The sequence below is a fragment of the Macaca thibetana genome, chromosome 1 (assembly GCF_024542745.1).
Source record: "Macaca thibetana thibetana isolate TM-01 chromosome 1, ASM2454274v1, whole genome shotgun sequence".
NCBI lineage: Eukaryota > Metazoa > Chordata > Mammalia > Primates > Cercopithecidae > Macaca > Macaca thibetana.
The window spans coordinates 6,933,239-6,952,513 of record NC_065578.1 but is presented as its reverse complement, the minus strand read 5'-3'; the positions used below and the strand labels follow the sequence as shown (position 1 = coordinate 6,952,513).

The 19,275-nt window shown below is 41.1% G+C and overlaps 2 protein-coding genes across 7 annotated transcripts in view; one reads left to right on the top strand and one right to left on the bottom strand.

Moving 5' to 3' along the window:
• Positions 1–1,276: 1,276 nt before the first annotated feature.
• UTS2 (urotensin 2) lies at positions 1,277–6,748 on the top strand. 2 transcript variants are annotated; one of them, XM_050789463.1, is made up of 5 exons: positions 1,277–1,455; positions 3,524–3,528; positions 3,825–3,956; positions 4,826–4,869; positions 6,632–6,748. In XM_050789463.1, exons 1-5 carry the CDS (start codon positions 1,331–1,333, stop codon positions 6,746–6,748), a joined length of 423 nt encoding a protein of 140 aa, XP_050645420.1. In that variant the 5' UTR covers positions 1,277–1,330. The 2 variants fall into 2 exon arrangements, with proteins under 2 accessions (XP_050645420.1, XP_050645430.1); XM_050789473.1 differs by lacking the exons at positions 1,277–1,455; positions 3,524–3,528 and adding an exon at positions 1,696–1,860 and having other exon boundaries at positions 3,843–3,956.
• Positions 6,749–9,847: 3,099 nt separating this feature from the next.
• Positions 9,848–19,275, bottom strand: part of PER3 (period circadian regulator 3) — a 61,070-nt gene continuing 51,642 nt past the window's right edge. For 2 of the 5 annotated variants that reach the window (XM_050787037.1, XM_050787041.1), the window contains exons 21-22: positions 18,323–18,473; positions 9,848–12,439 (exon numbers count right to left, since the gene is read on the bottom strand). In XM_050787037.1, coding sequence (XP_050642994.1) covers positions 12,356–12,439; positions 18,323–18,473 — 235 coding nt within the window. In that variant the 3' untranslated portion in view covers positions 9,848–12,355. Of the gene's footprint in view, positions 12,440–18,322; positions 18,474–19,275 lie in introns of those variants that run through there. The other 3 variants (XM_050787049.1, XM_050787065.1, XM_050787056.1) reach the window with 3 other exon arrangements.

Genomic DNA, 19,275 nt, shown 5'->3' with positions numbered 1-19,275 from the left:
TGCAGTGGTGCGATCTCGGCTCACTGCAACCTCTGCCTTCCAGGGTCAAGCAATTCTTCTGCCTCAGCCTCCCGAGTAGCTGGGATTACAGGGGTCTGCCACCATGCCCGGCTAATTTCTGTATTTTTAGTAGAGACGGCGTTTCACCATGTTGGCCAAGCTGGTCTTGAACTCCTGACCTCAGGTGATCCACCTGCCTCAGCCTCTCAAAGTGCTGGGATTACAGGTGTGAGCCACTGGGCCTGGCCCATCATGATGTTTCGATACATTGTGGAATGGCTGAATCAAGCAAATTCACTTGTGTATTACTTCACATTCTTAGCATTTTTTTGTGATGAAAACACAAAATTGATTTTTAGAAATCTTCAACTGTACATTGTTATTAATCAGAGTCACCCTGAGGTACACAGATCTCTTAAACTTTTTTTTGTCTCAATTTTTTCCTGTGTGATTTGTGTCTTGTCTAAGAAATATTTGCCTAACCTGAGGTTGTGAAGGTGTTCATGTGTTTTTCCCCTAGTAGTTCTATCATTGCGTTGTAACCATTTTTTTTTCTTTTTTCTTTTTGAGACAGGATCTCACTCCGACACTCAGGCTGGAGTGCAGTGGGGTGATCTTGGCTCACTGCAGCCTAACTTCCCAGACTAAAGTGATACAGGCATGCACTACCACACCTGGTTAATTTTTATATTTTTGGTAGAGACAGTGTTTCTTTATGCTGCCCAGCCTGGTCTTGAACTCTAAGCTCAAGTGATCCTCCTGCCTCAGCCTCCCGAAGTGCTGAAATTATAGGCTTGAGCCACTGTGCCTGGCCTATCTTTGTAACTTTTGTGTTTAGGTCCACAGAAAGTTTTGAGCAAAGAACTACCATGATCGGACTTACACAGATGCCCCTGGCATCCCTCTGCTGTGCTGAGCCTGTGGCAGGCCCGAAGGCAGACTTCAGGACACCGGTCAGGAGACCTTTCCACCCGTCCGGGCTTGGACCAGCCTGGGCAGAGTACGGCTGGGAGGAGAGGGCACATCTTGGAAATGTTTATCAGCGAGTTTTCTGGTGTAAGTCCTTCCTCCCTCCTCGCTGAATAATCATCAACTTTATGAAGTTATTTCCTTTCTCTGAAGACTCAAGTGCTTGCGGCTTCACATGAGGCCATGTGTACGTACACAATTGTCTTGAGCCTTGAGCAATGTTTGCTATGTATTTTAACTTTTCACTGTTTTAAAGGAAATAGCTGGTTTTAAGTTTTAATCCACAGACTGTCATTCTTCAGGGATGGCAGCCCCAAACACACCATGACAACTCATCTACTCACCCATGAAAGATTAAAAAATGGATCCCAACGTATTTCATCTTATGCTCTGCGTCACTTCTGCTCGGACTCATAAATCCACGTCTCTTTGCTTTGGCCACTTCAACTCATATCCAATCCTTTCTTTAATTCATGATTTATTGCTGTAAGTTAGCTCTTTTGCCAGATTTATAAACTCACTGTTCTTCATATAATACCTACTTTGTACACTAGGCAACAAGACAGTTAATTTATTGTCTATGACTTGTTACCTTGAAAAATGACATCAATGCAAAGTGATTGCCTTTTAGCCTCTGTAGCCAATAAACTCATTTTATTTTTTTTTTTGGAGAGGATGATGTGAGGTCATAGGATCATATATATAATCAGTGAGCAGAATGAGAAGGAGCGAGTTGAAAGCTCTCTACAACAGAAGCCAAGAAGGAAGACGTCCGTCTCGTAGCAATCATGTATAAGCTGGCCTCCTGCTGTTTGCTTTTCATAGGATTCTTAAATCCTCTCTTCTCTCTTCCTCTCCTTGACTCCGGGGAAGTATCCCTTCAACTCTCAGGTAAGATTTTTTTTTTCCCTTATGTTAGTCTTGAAAGAGCCTTTACCAGTCTTAAATTCAATATTAGAGATAAGAATGGGATTCCTGTTCAAAGGAGTCTTGAGTCTTGTTCTATCAATAGTCCCAGCTTTGAAAAGAATATTAAAGGATCCTGACAGCACATTTTAGATGTAGTAATGGATACAGGTTTTTTTTTCTCTCTCTCTACAATGTAAAAGGAGAAGAGGAGAATTGCTTGTTTCATGTTACCTCTGTAGTTGAAACTCTTGTTTTGGGCGATATATATTTTTTTCCAATTTTAAAAATTGCACGAAATTTAAAACATCATTACTTTTAGTTTTTACTTTAAACAAACTGGTTGAATGTAGCACTGGTTGTTCTAATTATAGATTAATAACGGGTTTATTTGTTTCACCTTATGTTTAAAAAATCTGATATGTGTTCTATGAAACAAAAATGTTTACTAAAATGTTTTTAAATGACAAACTGGGGAGCTAGGGAGTTCACAGCCTTCCGAGTGTATTGATCATTTCCTTTTGATTTATGTTAATTCAGTTTAAGTCTAAGTTGAGTTAAAGAAATACATATCAGTCAGGTAAGTTCTCATTTTGCCATTATCTTTCCATTTAGTTTAAGAAATGAGAAGGCTAATGCTTGGGGATTAGGTTCCATCAAAAACTTAACTAGATTTAATCTTATCTTTAATCTTGAGTACTTCTAGGCTTTTTTTAAATAAAGAAAAAAAAAATCCTCTTCTAAGCCAAGGATTTTATAGTTTCTAGTCTCTAAAAGTTCATCCCGAGCAGCTTTCTGATGATCGTCAAGCACTGTCATCAGGCACTGTCAACCAACTTCCCGAGTCACTGAGATGATCACTGACTGTCCTCTTAACAGTTAAACACAGGCATTAACTTTACTGAATCTCTCTTTACAAAGAAACAGCACACATCTCAAGATGAAATAAAAAAAGGAAATACTCAGTTACTACTGTCATCTTAAAAACTTTACAAATAATTTAAGAAACTTAGCTGAAATGAGTGTAGCATCTCACACAAATTCGAAACAAGTGGCAGCTTATCTCAGAATTTGTTCTCATTGATTTCTCCAGAAATGAGCTTTCCTGTCAGCATTTATAGATGATCAAATTTTATAGATTTTTATTAACAGTCTTCAGAAGTGCTGTGAATGTGCTCAGATGCCTTTATGATGATCTGCTCACTGTCCTCCAGTCAAGGTTGCAGCTATTTGTAAGCCTGCGGCATGCCGGTGCCACACATGGCCTCCCACCCTGACTCCCACAGCCTCGAATCGCAACACAGCAGCAGGTCTGCATTTACCACGCCTCACACGCACTTCGTTCAGCATACTCCGGAGTGCCCTTTCCACATACCTTAAGCACACTTACCATGTATTCTATATGCCATCTGGTCGACCACATTTCACATAGGAAACGCCACAATCAAGTTCCTTACTGATGAGTTTGAAGCCGATTCTAAGTATAATAATTGTATTGAAATCCTGAAGTTCAGTAAGAGAAGAGGTGATACCATCCTACTGGCTTTACAGGAAGGTCGTAAACAATCTTCTTTTTCCTCTCCAATTTCACCGCCCAAATATCTAAAAGCAAAAAGGCAGTAGGCAGCAGTAGTTAAGCAGAAATGAGGGAGAGTCAGACGTTTTGAACCAAAATGGTTTTGAGAGAGGCTGTGGCTCAGCCCTCAGCTCTTACTCAAGGCAATCGAGGGGCTTGGCGCATCATGCGGGCGTCAGATCCACGTCTCCCGGCTTCCCGTTCTGCCGGCTGGCACATGGGCTGGTAGCATTTCCGCCTCTTTTAGAACACCACTGATGACACGTCGTGAACTTAGCGTTGGACGTTTTTCTAGTGTTCATCTCCCTGTCTCTGGTACTCTCCAAAGACACGAGGAACAGACATAACCACCTGGATGAACTGAATTGTTAAGTCTGTTTTTACTCTGTAGCACCTCATGAAGATGCGCCGTTAACTTCGGAGGAGCTAGAAAGAGCTTCTCTTCTGCAGATACTGCCAGAGATGCTGCTGGGTGCAGAAAGAGGGGAGAGTCTCAGGAAAGCAGGTAAATGCTTCTCATGTTTATAGCATGTCTGATTTAATTGCTACTGAACTTGCCGTCTGTCCTCATCTAGAAGAGGTAGAGCCCTATTTTGGAATATAAAGATGAACTATATAAAATAAGTAATTACCGATACTCTCCCCTCCCGGCCTGTGCAACCTTCTTTTCCCCAGCAGCTCCTTGCATGCACCGTGCTCTTTGGTACCTCAGCATTTTGTCTTTCTGTGTGGACTTTTATTTTTGGGGGGTAGGGGTTGGTGGTAATTATTCCAGTTTCCAGTGAGTGCAATTTAAAATCCTAGTTTCCCACTTACTGAAACCTTAATCTTTCTGTACTCCAGTTTCTTAATCTATAATCAGGAATGATTAAGTTTCCACCTCAGAAGGTAACTTGTGAAGAGTCAGTGAGTCAAGGCAAGTAAAATGCTCCTTGAGTCACACAGAAAGTCATTAATCAAATGTCAGCTTATTCCCCTATGGCCACATTCCTCCAAGCATGGACACAAATGCTTAAGAAGTTCTGGAAACAAAATTGAGCCTTTTGCTGGGCGCAGTGGCTCACGCCTGTAATCTGTCTCAAAAAAAAAAAAAAAAAAAAAAAATTGAGCCTTTTAGTAGGCATTGTTTAATACAGTCCATTTGTTGTATGTTTGATAAGCCACTGCACTGTTAAGTTACTGAGGACAATGCAATGACTTTTGTGAACTCCGGATAAGAACAGGAGTGCCTGTCTGCATTCAAGAAAAGGTTGCTGCAATGTGGAAAAAGACCAGAAACTAGACACAATTTAGTAATATTATTTTGTATATTTTAAAACAAGCATACAAGAGAAACAACAGAGCTGACGAACTGGCTTCAAAACTGTTTTTCAGACTCAAGTACCAACATTTTTAACCCAAGAGGAAATTTGAGAAAGGTAAGTGACTCTATTCATGACTTAGGTTTAAAAAGGCGAACATTCTGTACTGATTTTACAGGACTCTGAACTCATGAACTAGAGAAGTGTTCTTGGTGGAAACCACACCTTAAAATAACTGGCCAGCATGGCCAGGCGCGGTGGCTCACGCCTGTGATCCCAGCACTTTGGGAGGCTGAGGCGGGCGGACCACCTGAGGTCAGAAGTTCGAGACTAGCCTGGCCAACATGGTGAAACCCCGTCTCTACTAAAAATACAGAAATTAGCTGGGCTTGGTGGCGCCTGTAATCCCAGCTACTTGGGAGGCTGAGGCAGGAGAATCGCTTGAACCTGGGAGGCAGAGGTTGCAGTGAGCCGAGATAGTGCCATCACATTCCAGCCTGGAGGATAAGAGTGAGACTTCATATCAAAATAATAATAATAATAGGCCAGCATTATTTCAAAGCATTAATTTTTCCAAATTGTGATTGATATAAGATCTGAATGCAACAGGAACCTACCCAGTGCCTGTTTTGGGTAAATCAAGTAAGTTGTGAAAGAATGAAAAAAATAGGTGAGGTCCCTGCTCTCAAGTCTGGCATCCACTTGTGCTCTCATTCGCTATCTAACATGCGGCCCACTGCCAGCAGCACTGGGAGCGCCTGGAAGCGAGTGAGGGATGCAGAATTTTAGGCCCACCTAGGACCTGTGGAAGCAAAATCTGCATCTTAACAAGATCCCCAGGTGATTCACAGGCATGGGAAAGTGTGACGGGCACTGCAAGGTAACACCTAGTGGAAGAAGGCCATGCTCCAGACATTGACATGAACCATGTGCAGGAGGCTGGGCGTGGTGGCTCACGAGTCTGTCATCCCAGCACTGTGGGAGACCGAGGTAGGCGGATCGCTTGAGACCAGGAGTTCAAGACCAGCCTGGGCAACATAGCGAAACCCTGTCTCTACAAAAAATACAAAACTTAGCCGGGTGTGGTGGCGTGCACCTGTAATCCCAGCTACTCGGGAGGCTGGTGCAGGAGGATCACTTGAACCCGGGAGGTGGAGGTTGCAGTGAAAGACTGCACCACTTCACTCCAGCCCAGGGAACAGAGCGAGACTCCGTCTCAAAAAAAAAAAAAAAAAAAAAAAAAAAAAAAACCACAACACAATATAATACACACAATACATACAATACACAGAAGACAATAAATGCATAGAATATGTTACTTTTTATTTATTTTTTGAGAGAGGGTCTCACTCTGTTACCCAGGCTGGAGTGCAGTGGCGTGATCTCGGCTCACTGCAACATCCACCTCCCAGGTTCAAGCACTTCTAATGCCTCAGCCTCCCGAGAGTAGCTGGGAATACACGAGCCTGCTACCATACTCAGCTAATTTTTGTAGAGATGGCGTTTCACCATGTTTCCCAGGCTGGTCTCAAACTCCTGGGCTCAAGTGATCTGCCCGCCTCAGCCTCCTCAAGTGCTAGGATTACAGGCGTGAGCCACCCGCCTAGCAACTGACATGATTTAAATAGAAGTCAGTCAATGAGGGTTTAGGAAAATTCAGGACAATCACTGAGCTGAACAGACTGGAAGGACACTCATTAGAGGTGGGGAGGTGGGCACAGGAGCCCCACTGGGCCTGGGACACTCTTGTTACAATTACAATCCAGGGAAAAACAAAAATACTTTTAAGAAGTCCAATGTCTTGACTCAAGATTCCTTTTTCTTATAGGACTCTTCATTCATTGGTAACTTACCTGTTTTTTTGTTTGGATTGTTTCAGTTTCAGGATTTCTCTGGACAAGATCCTGACATTTTACTGAGTCATCTTTTGGCCAGAATCAGGAAACCATATAAGAAACGTGAGACTCCTGATTGCTTCTGGAAATACTGTGTCTGAAGTGAAATGAGCATCTATTAGTCAGCTCAGAAACACCCATCTTAAAACACAAAAAATAATACAATGCTTGATTTGAAAACAGTGTGGAGAAAAACTAGGCAAACTACACCCTGTTCATTATTACCTGGAAAATAAATCCTCTATGTTTTGCACATATCATGAGTGGTTATTTTCCCTATAAACGTGTCCTGAAAATTTATAATTATTCTTTTCTTCCATTTGCTCTTAGAGAATTCTTTGAAAATTCAGAAGCAAAGCTAATGAATGAACAGAAGCAAACATTAAGAAAAAGTCACGAAAGTTAAACTTGTTTAATGACAAATCATTTAAATAAACTATATTATCTTAGCTATGATGGCCTCTTGACCCTTAAAAAAGACAACATATTACTTAAAAAATAAATCATGGCCAGGCACAGTAGCTCAAGCCTGTAATCCTAGCCCTTTGGGAAGCTGAAGTGGGTGGATCACTTGAGACCAGGAGTTTGAGATCATCCTGGGCAACATGATGAAACCCTGTCTCTACCAAAGGTACAAAAATTAGCTGGGCATGCTGGCGGGTGCCTGTAGTCCCAACTCAGGAGGCTGAGGCACGAGAATCGCTTGAACCTTTGGGGCGGAGCTTGCAGTGAGCGGAGATCGCACCACTGCACTCCAGCCTGGGCAACAGAGGAAGACTGTCTAGAACATAAAAAATACAATAAACAAAATAAAATAAATAAAAATAAAACAAAATAAAATAAAGGCCGGGCGCGGTGGCTCAAGCCTGTAATCCCAGCACTTTGGGAGGCCGAGACGGGCGGATCATGAGGTCAGGAGATCGAGGCCATCCTGGCTAACACGGTGAAACCCCGTCTCTACTAAAAAATACAAAAAAAAAAAAAAAAAAAAAAACCCAGCCGGGCGCGGTGGCGGGCGCCTGTAGTCCCAACTACTCGGGAGGCTGAGGCAGGAGAATGGCGTAAACCCGGGAGGCGGAGCGTGCAGTGAGCTGAGATCCGGCCACTGCACTCCAGCCTGGGCGGCAGAGCGAGACTCCGTCTCAAAAAAAAAAAAAATAAATAAATAAAATAAAAAGAAACCAGTATCTTAGCGTGGAAAAATCTCAAAGTTACGGGTGTCTGAGATGAAGGGCGGAAGCGTCTGATGCTCGTTGGTTTCTGAAGTTCGTGGGGGAAGCTCATGCGCTGAGATCCTTTCTCTCGGCTGACCAAAGTCCTAACACTTGACGATTTTAATCTTTTAACATTGAAACTTGTATAATCTCAGTTTCTGTGAGCTCAAGGATCACAGTTTCTCACACTGGGAAAAGCACCTTGATGTCTCTTATAGAGAGAAGAAAGCTGAGGCAAGATTTAAGATTGTGGAAGAAAGAGCCTGGCTTACAAATTTTTAAAAACTGTGTAAGTACCGACTTCTATTCCGTGAATACATCTGTATAAATGTGGTTTATATATGTATAGAAGATACAGTGTGAACTCCTGAGAGTTCTGTGTGGGTCTCACACAGAACCAGGTTTAGGGGAGGCTTGGACGTTTATGAGAAACTCGTTTCTCTCATTGAGCTCTTACATCCCACCACATTCCAGAGGGGTCTGCATCAACCAAACAGCAACACGCAACTGTGTCAATCTTGTCACTGACCATCACAAGTCTCCTAGAGAGTACCGGTCTCAGAGAGTTTACCCTAAAGATATCAAGAACTTGGCCGGGCGTGGTAGCTCACGCCTGTAATCCCAGTACTTTGGGAGGCCGAGGCAGGCGGATCACAAGGTCAGGAGATTGAGACCATCCTGGCTGACACGGTGAAACCCCGTCTCTACTAAAAATACAAAAAAAATTAGCCGGTTGTGGTGGCACGTGCCCTGTAGTCCCAGCTACTCTGGAGGCTGAGGCAGGAGAATGGCGTGAATCTGGGAGGCGGAGCTTGCAGTGAGCCGAGATCGCACCACTGCCCTCCAACCTGGCGACAGAGCGAGACTCTAAAAAACAAACAAACAAAAAAAGCCACACACACGAATAACAAATCTAAGGGAGAGATGTTTTAAACTGCAATGAATGCACAAGCTCAGAAACATGCTAACATTGGGGATAGCTATGATAATACTGTGGCATGTCTCTCAGTGTTGAAATTAAATCAGTACTAGTTCCCTGGCACAGAAAGTTGACACCATAAAACTGTTCTGTATCAGAGAGAACTTAAAAGCGGAATTCCACTGTTGAATTCTGAAATCCCTACTCATATTAGTGATATCAGGTGATGATTCATATAGACTGGGGCTCTGCCATCAGGTTTCTAGGGTCAGATTCCTACTCCCAGTGCACACCAGCTATGAGTCTCTGACCCAGTTCTTGACTCCCCCTGCCTTAGTTTATTTCTCTGTAAAATGAGGACAATAACAATGCTTATTTCACAGGGCAGTTGTGAGGATTAAATAATTCATGCCAAGCACTTAGACCAGCACCTGTCAGAGTAGTATACACGCAAAGTATACTGAGCCATTTTTCTTCCTGCTCGTTATTATGATTTTTGTTACAGAAAAGAAAGGTGCAAATGGTCTGAAAGGTGTAAGCTTTAAAAAGCTCTGTTGGCTTCAGGATTTTGTTCCCTATTTTAATTTCTAGATTTTGTTGCCACCAGTTACACAGTCAGATCTTGTACACAGGTTCACCCTACAAAATCTGAGAAATTTTGATAACCAAATTTTATAAATTTGGCATTAGAATAAGTATTAAAAATATGTACATTGAAGGGAGGATTAACCCATTTATGCCAGAGGTTGCAAATTTTTTTTTTTTTTAATGAAAAATCAGACCTTGGTGATGACCCTGAGCAGTAGCATATAAATAACTCCCACAAGTTTAGTGTTCCAATAATGGAACACTAGGTGTAAATGGGCTAAATAAGCCAATACATTTCAAAGTGCCTGCACCTTCATCCTCCACACAGTAGGTGCTCAGACCCACTGGCTAAGGCAAACACAGAATGTGGCTGAGAAAGCAAGGTTAACTAATATGAGGGTCCCTCAATAGATCATAAGAAACAGTTCTAAATGATACAGAAAACACATTCAAAGATCTGTTGACGTAGGGCCGGACAATTTCTCACGTTTTACATGCACAGAGTTTATTTGTTGTTTTTACTTAAAAAGATACCCAATTGAAATATTAATGATTACAAAGAAATTCAGAGTTAATTATAAATTCAGTTGAAACAAAATTTCAGTTTGGATTAAATTTACACTGTGAATTATAATGAAGTTTCACTCAATTGCAAATGATTTCCATTCACACAGCATCTTGTTTTTCATAAATCGTGACCTCTGACCAAAGAAAACACAGCTTTTTGGGTAACATTCATGTAAACATTGAAGCCTATAATATACATTTTTATTACTATTTTCAATAGTCATTAATATAAAAAGTTAGCAAATCTGAACAACAAAGTTTAAGCTGGGGAGAGCCCCCTCGGGGGGCGGCGGTCAAGCTGCTGAGCCCCCTGCTCACCGCCAGCAGCAGGTGCAACCTGTGAGTGCGTGAACGTGTCCACCCACAGGAGGAGCGCTCCTCATGCTCTGACAGTTCTGCCACAAACACCAGTTTCAAATCAAACCTAGTACAACATGTACTCCATAAAATGTGTACTAAGGCAAAGAAATAAGCACATTTGGATAATACAAATATCCAGAAACAATGGAAAAGAAAGGCTTCTATTAGAGAACATAAGGCTTAGCATATATGAATGCACAATGATCCTGAGAGCTACAGATACCATTTTTATTTACATTAGCAAAAACTGTATTACTACAGAAGGTCACTGACAGACAATCTACTGGCTGGTTAATTGTTTCAAATTTGATTCTTTATCAAGCAAAAATATCACACAACCTGAACAACACACAAAGGCTTCAGAAATCACTTAACTATCAAGGTGGAGCAGACTATAAGAGCTATGTATAAAACATGAATATTTGCATGGAACTGCTTAATATTAGAAAATTCCAAGAACTGTCAAAGGCAGCATTTGAAAATAGCGCTGACATCTTAAGATGGAATTACCATCCAGAAAACCACTACTTCGAAAGGAAATCTGAGCTACCGGGATGCTCATCATGGATAAAAAGGTCAATTTTCCTAATCATTATCAGGATGCATTTACAAAAACCTGTAAAACTTCAAAGGAGAAAGAAGTATTTTCCTAAAAAAAACCATAAAAAAACCAAAAACCAAAAACAAAAAAGGAAGAAAAAAATAAGTTAGTTTGTTGCAAGTTATATAAAGACAAAAGGTTACTATAACCTTCACTTTCTTCTATTTGGTTTTTCTGATCTGCAGGGGTGTGAATTTCATGTGTCCTTCCAAGTTAAAGAAGGAAGCAGGGACTTCACTAAAGAGCACCAGAGAGTGAGTTGATTTACCAAGTAAACAATCACACTCACTTCTTAAAAGACACTGTGAATTCTGTAGAATTCACTGTAGACTTATGAAATCCCTACTCATATTAGTGATATCAGGAGGTGATTCTCTACTACAAACGCCACAGAAGGCAGTGACTGATGGGGCCTGCAGGGCCCCGTGGGCGAGGACAACTGGGCTGCCTGGATGTTTTCTCCTTTGCAGTCCCCACGACACTTACCCCTGTTCAAGGGCAAACAAAAGGCAGTGCCAATCAGACCTGTGGTAGGGCTAGAGTGACCTCTTTTGTGTAAATTGATTGGAAAGAAAGAGTTAACAGTTAGTTTTGGTAAGAATGAACATTTAAACACAAAAATATATAAGAATGATACTAGCTTTTACATTACTTGTAAAACTTTTCACAATCATTATTTTAAAAACAAAAACACTGAAAAGGGCAACAGCACTGGTTGAGTAAGAAGCTCTTTCAACATTACACATGCAAATGCTAATGGAAACTCTCACAAGAATTGGCCCATGGTAAGCGGATCGATTTTTAAGATAAGGCTTTCAGAATTTCACTGGAAGGTGGGAAATCAATAGGAAAGGGATCTACAAGGATAAAGGCCAAAACTCAACCCCCAAAACCTAGTTATCCCAGATATGCTAATAGACAATATGTGCTAATGTGTTATGAGAAAACTGGAATGTTTTATCTTAATTATGGAGGGGAACGCCAGGTTGAATGAAGCCTAAATGAATGTACTGCATTCATGGAAACCATTATGAAAAGTACACAATCTGTAGGTGGGATTTCTTCAAACACTCTAAGGGGAAAACAACTTACGTAACAGAACAAAATAAATTAGGCTAAGGTTTGGGGCTCATTCTAGCTCTACTTCTAATTATAATTTACTCTGGGTGACATCTGAAATAAAGATACACATACCTCTTTAGAGGCCATCCAATCTCTTTAGCAGACAATTCAACTACAAAAAGAGCCTAACTGGCCATTTTAATGTATCAGGAACAAAGAGAAGTAAGATTTTGTATACAATGTCTGCTTCAAAAAGATTATGTGTATTAAAAAATCAAGAAGAAAAAATCTTAACATTCAATGATAACTTCATGGTTATTTAAAAGTCCAGGACTTAAAAAGGTCTGTATGTGTAACGTGTCTTAGAAAGGGTATGAAGGCTCATCCTCACAGTCACTCAGCTGCTGTCTTCTGCCAGAGCCTGACCGCAGGATGTGGCCGCACCATCAGCTGAATCTTCATTTTCGCAAGTGACACAGGCCTCCAAAAAAGAACAAAAGCAGGCGAGTTACTTGATGTCAATGTCACCCGAAGAGTTTTAAAACAGTAAAAAGCTGGTCACACGTTTCTAACTTCCCAACTTATTCAAGTCTGAAAATACTCATTATAGTTCATTCTTTATTACAACTATTTTTATTTTTTTTTTGAGACAGAGTCTTGCTGTGTCGCCCAGGCTGGATGGAGTGCAGTGGTGCGATCTTGGCTCACTGCAACCTCCACCTCCCAGGTTCAAGCGATTCTCCTGCCTCAGCCTCCCAAGTAGCTGGGACTACAAGTGCCCGCCACTACACCCAGCTAATTTTTGTTTTCTAGTAGAGATGGGGTTTCACTATGTTGGCCAGGCTGGTCTTGAACCCCTGATCTCGTGATCCACCAGCCTTGGCCTCCCAAAGTGCTGGGATTACAGGTAGTAGCCACCGTGCCTGGTCTCATTCTTTATTATTAAAAGGCAAATAACAAATTGTTTAAATACAGTCATGTGCCACATGATGTTTCAGTCAACAACAGACTGCATATATGATGGTGGTCTTGTAAGATTATCCTACCACGTTTTTTTATGGTATCTTTTCTATGTTTAGATACATAAGTACCACTGTGTTACAACCGCCTACAGCATTCAGGACAGTAACAGCTCTACAGGTTTGTAGCCTAGGATCAAAAGGCTGTCCCATAGAGCCTAGGAGTGATTGTAGCAAGCTACTCCACCGAGGTTTGTGTGAGTACACTCTAGGATGCTTGCACAAAACATCCCCATTACTAAGTGGCGCATGGACTGTGCTTTTGTTTAAATTGCCGTGGGCCTCATTTTTCATATACCTGTCTATTTACAACCAGAACAACACTGAAAAAAACAAAGGCACTTACAATAACCAGCTCAGCTCCCGCTTTTTGGTAAGACCCTACCCAGCCATTCTTACATGACAGACACTCATTCTTTTCTTTGAAAATGGAGATGGGGAGATTATTCTGAGAAGATGGCAGAGTAGAAGACTAGGACTGTCTCTCCTCACCTAGACAACTCGACTGACAAAATCAGTCCAAGGCAACTATTTGGAACTTGAGTCTATCTGAAGGCCCGCAACTTTCTGGGAAATGCTTAGAGGGTAAGCCGTGGTTGCCTGTGGTCAATTTCAGCTTGAAGCACAGTAGCAACTACCCATCCCTGACCCTGGGCAAGGCATGTATTCCTGGAGCACCTTGCACACAGCTTGTGGGAGTCAGAGTGGGCAATAAGGACCCTGTCTTCCAACAATCAGAAAATAAGAATAAACCCTGGGAAAGGGGAGAATCTGGTTTCCAGAATTACTACGTTATTAGATTCAAATGTCTAGTTTTCAACCAAAAAAAAAAAAATCATTAAGGCATACAAAGAAATGCCAAAGTACAGTCCCAGCTTGTCCAACCCCCTGCTGCCCATGGGCCACACGTGGCCTAGGATGGCTTTGAATGTGGCCCAACACAAATTTGTAAACTTTCTTAAAACATTATGAGTTTTTTTTGGTGATTTCTTGTTATTTTTTAGCTCATCAACTACTGTTAGTGTTAGTATACTTTATGTGTGGCCCAAGACAATTCTTCTTACAATGTGGCCCAGGGAAGCCAAAAGATTGGACACCCCCGGTATAGCCCATTCAAAGGCAAAACATAAACCAAAAGGAAAAGTCTCTGAGAAAGATCAGATAAAAGAATTGCGAGACAAAGATTTTAAAACCACTGAAAGATGATCAAAGAACTAGTAGGGCACAGTGGCTCACGTCCGTAATCCCAGCACTTTGGAAGGCTGAGGCAGGTGGATGGCTTGAGCCCAAGAGTTCAAGACCAGCCTGGGCAACATACTGAGGTCCCAGCTCTACAAAAAAAAAATTAGTTAGCCATGGTGGTACACACTTGTAGTCCCAACTACTCGAGAGGATCACTTGAGACCAGGAGGTAGACGCTGCAGTGAGCCATGATCATGCCACTGCACTCCAGCCTGGGTGACAAAGTGAGACTGTCTTAAAAAAAAAAAAAAGAAAAAGAAAAAGAAAAAGCTGGGTGTGGTGGCTTATACCTATAATCGCAGCACCTCGGGTGGCTGAGGCAGGTGGACTGCTTGAGCTCAAGAGCTCCAGGTTGGGCAACGTGGCAAAATCTCATCTCTACAAAAATTAAAAAATTAGCTGGGCATGGGTGGTGTGTGCTAGCTACTTGGGAGGCTGAGGTGGGAGGATTGCTTGAGCCCAGGAGACTGAGGCTGCAGTGAGCCATGATCATGCCACTGCACTCTAGCCTGGGCGACAGAGTGAGACCTTGTCTAAAAAAGAAAAAAGAAAGAAAAAGAAAAAAGAAAAAGATAATGAAAGAATTAAAGAAAGGCATGGAGAAAATCAAGAAAACAATGTACAAACAATGTAAATATCAATGAAGAGATAGAAAACCTAAAAAGAAGCCAGAAAACCTAAAAAGAACCAGAAAGAAATTCCGTAAATAAAAAGTACAAAACTGAAATGAAAAATTCACTAGAGGGATTCAAAAGCAGATTTGAGCAGACAGAAGAAAGAATACATGTATGAAGACCGGACAATAGAAACTGTCAAGTCCGATGAACAGAAAGAAAAAAGACTGAAGAAAAGTCAACAGACCTGGAGGACATGTGGGAAACCATCAAGTGGACCAACATAAGCACTACGGGGGCCCCAGAGGAAGAAAAAGAGAAAGAGGCAGAAAGATTATTCAAAAAAATAATGGCTGAAAACTCCCCAGGTTTGATGAAAAACATGAATGTAAACATCCAAGAGGGTAAATGAACTCCAACCAGGATGTACTCAGAACTCGGAGATCCACACTGTAATTAAATACCATGAAGTCAAAGACAAAGATAATCTTAAAAGCAGCAAGGGAGGCTGGGCGTGGTGGTTCATGCCTGTAATCCCAGCACTTTGGGAGGTCAACGCTGGCGGATCACGAGGTCAGGAGATCGAGACCATCCTGGCAAACATGGTGAAACCCCGTCTCTACTGAAAATACAAACAAATTAGCCGGGCGTGGTGGCGGGTGCCTGTAGTCCCAGTTTCTAGGGAGGCTGAGGCAGGAGAATGGCGTTAAACAGGAGGCGGCAGAGCTTGCAGTGAGTGGAGATTGTGCTACTGCACTCCAGCCTGGGAGACAGAGCGAGACTCCGTCTCAAAAAAAAAAAAAAAAAAAGGCAAGAGAGAGGCAACTCACACATGCAGGAGATTCTCAGTAAGATTATCAGCAGGTATCGGTATCTCACCAGAAACTGTGGAGTTCAGAGGGCAGTGTCCCAGTGTATTCAAAGTACTTAAAGAAAAAAACTGTCAACTAAGAAATCCTTTGCCTGGCCAAAAGTAAGGGAGAAGTGAAGACATTCCCAGATGAACAAAAGCCAGGGAGTTTGATACCACTAGACCTACCATCCAAGGAATGCTAGAAGAAGTCTTGCAGGGTTGAAATGAAAGCACACAGACAATACCCTGAAGCTGTATGAAGAAATAAAGATCTCAGCAAAGGTAAGTATTATGATTGTAACAACGATGTGTAATTCCACTTTTTGTTTTCCACATGATTGAAGAAACTAATACATTCAAAGAAAACTAGTAGTCTATAAAATCCAGTATTATTTTAGCTTTGATTTGTAATCCCATATTTTGCTTTCTATATAATTTAATAGATTAATGCATAAAAATAATTATGTCTTTGGAAACACAATGTATAAAAACCTAATTTTATAACTTCAGTAATTGAAAGAAGATGGAGATGGAGCTCTACAGAAGCCGAGTTTTTGTAGGAGGTTATCAAAGTTAAGCTGGTATAAATTCAAATTGGAGTGATATGTTAGAATGCTAAATGTAATCCCCATGGTTATCACAACGAAAATAGTTACACAATATACACAACAGGAAATGAGCAGGGCACTATATTTCACTTCAAAAAATGAACTAAACACAAAATATGACAGTAATGAAGGAAATGAGGGAAAAAAGTCTTTAAGGCACATAGAAAACAAATAGCAAAATGACACAAGTAAGTCCTTCTTTACCCGTAATTACTTTAAATGTAAATGGGCTAAATTCTCCAAACAAAAGACAGAGATTGACTGAACAGATTTTGAAAAGCACTATTCAGATATATGCTGTCTACTCACTTCAGATGTAGACACAAACAGGTTGAAAGTGAAAGGATGTAAAAAGTTACATGCAAATAATAACCAAGAGAGTATGGTGTGTCTATAAGTCAGTCACACCAAGACAAATAATGTATGATTTCACTCATATGAGGTGTGCATAGTAGTCAAATTCATATGGCTCTCGCCTGTAATCCCAGCACTTTGGGAGGCTGAGGCAGGTAGATCACTTGAGGTCAGGAGTTTGAGACCAGCCTGGCCAACACGGTGATCTCTACAAAAATTAGATGGGCGTGGTGGTGTGTGCCTGCAATCCCAGCTACTCTGGAGGCTGAGGCAGGAGAATGGCTTGAACCTGGGAGGCAGAGGTTGCAGTGAGCCAAGATCACGCCACTGCACTCCAGCCTGGGCAAGAGAGCAAGACTGTGTCTCAAAAAAGAAAAAAGAAAAAAGAGAAAAGAGAAAGAAGACCAGTGGTTGCAAAGGGTTGGGAGAAGGAGGAACAGGGAAATTATTGTTTAATGGGTATAGAGTTTCAGTTTTGCAAAATGAAAAAAGTTCTGGAGATGGATGGTGGTGATGGTTGCATAATGTGAAGATATTTAATATTCTTGAATTATATACTTAAAAACAGTTCAGAAGGTAAATTTCATGTTACGTGTATTATACCACAATTAAAAGTGTTAATTTTTAAAAACGGGGGTAGTAGGATTTCATTGTCTTGCTTACTTCATAAGCCTTAATATTTTTTTTAAAACACCTAAGTTTACTCTCTTTTTTTAAAGTATTTTTACACACACACACACACACACACACAAATTATTTGTCTTTTTTGAGACTGGCTGGAATGCAGTGGTGAGATCATAGCTCACTGTAGCTTCAGTTTCCCAGGCTCAAACAATCTTCCTGCCTCAACCTCCTGAGTAGTTCGGACTATAAGTGCACACCACCACACCTGGCTAATTTTTTTGATTTTTATTAGAGACGCATTTGGCTATGTTGCCTAGTGTGGTCTCCAACTGCTGATCCTCTCACCTTGGCCTCCCGAAGTGCTGGGATTATAGACGTGAGCCACTGGACTAGGCCTACTTGCTTTTGTTTTTAACTTGACTCTTCGGCCTCCCACATCTTGATACATGTGGGAATAAAGATTCATTACTAGTACAACCATCACTACCATTACCACAGCTGCCACCAACACTGGTTGGGACCACTGGTAAATCAAAGCTTTACTGTTCAGGCTATTCACAAAAAATCTCATTGAGAAGACCTCATAACAGCAAAAAGACACTTAGGTCCCATTAAAGTTTCTGCTTGGTATGAATACTACCCTCAGGTGTGAATCTTACATCTTTTTTTTTTTTTTAACTCTTTTCAAACATGCAGACGTATCTGAAATACGTAACAAATCACCTATCAAATGCAGTCAATCACACATCAAAGCAGGTGTTTCTACTCTTTATTGTCCCCTAACATTCCAACTGGTAGAAGAAAAAACCACCTGGAGGCAAAAAGACCTGTGTTCAAAATCCAATGAACTGCATGGCCTTGTATTAATTATTTAACATGTGTATACCCTACTTCTTGCTTATTGGTAAAGAGGGAATAATAACACCTACCGCAGAGGTAAACTGTGTGGATTAACGTTTTCAATGGGATCATGCAAGAGCATGACCTATATTAAAACCACTACCTGGCCAAAATACATGAGTATATGACAGCCATTATTATTGTGCTTACTTGAATGTTGATTTCTTGAGGGACAGTCTGGCTTTGAATCCAATTATACACCTTGGCCAGCTCCTCCTTTTGCCCATGAGAAAACTGGGGCTGCTGTTGCCTCATACTTTCTAACTTTTCTAGGTCTTCTTTTAGTACAACTTCTTTAACCCTGAAAACAAACAGAATCTTAATAGTCCTGAATAAGACACAGGGTTCTTTTCATGTCATGTAAGAACAGCACTTCTTTTTTGGCTGGTAATACACTTTACATTTTCTAATACATGAGGCATACATTAAAAAAAAAAAAAAACTAGATCATTTCCTTGTCAAGTTGGTAAAGGCTTTTTTCTTGGTGGAAAATATCTATATGATGTTTTAATGAGGTGTATGGAAGAAAGAGATTTCCCTTAGCTCTTTTATTTTAGAATGGGGCAAAAAAAATCAAGAGTCTAAAACAAAAAGTTCTTGTACTTGTGTGCCATCTTGGAAAGCACCGACTTTGTTTCCTTGTCTCATGATGTGTAAGATCTGTTTAGTATGGATCTGAATATAGGTGACACTATCTCTGCCACCCTTATTTTAAGAAATCATTCATCACTTGACTTCAAATGAATAAATTTGAAAATACATTTCTTAAAAAGAATTTATAAAACATTCAATAATTATTTCGTCTTTAAAAACACATTAAGAAACCAGGCGCAGTGGCTCACACCTATAATCCCAGCACTTTGGGAGGCCCAGGTGGGCAGATCACCTGAGGCCAGGAGTTCAAGATCAACCTGGCCAACATGAGGAAATCCCATCTCTACTAAAAATACAAAAAACTAGCTGGGTGTGGTGGTGCATACCTGTAATCCCAACTACTTGGGAGGCTGAGGCAGGAGAATCTTGAACCTGGGAGGCAGAGGTTGTAGTGAGCCGAGATGGCACCATGGCACTCCAGCCTCCAGGGTGAGACTCTGTCACAAACG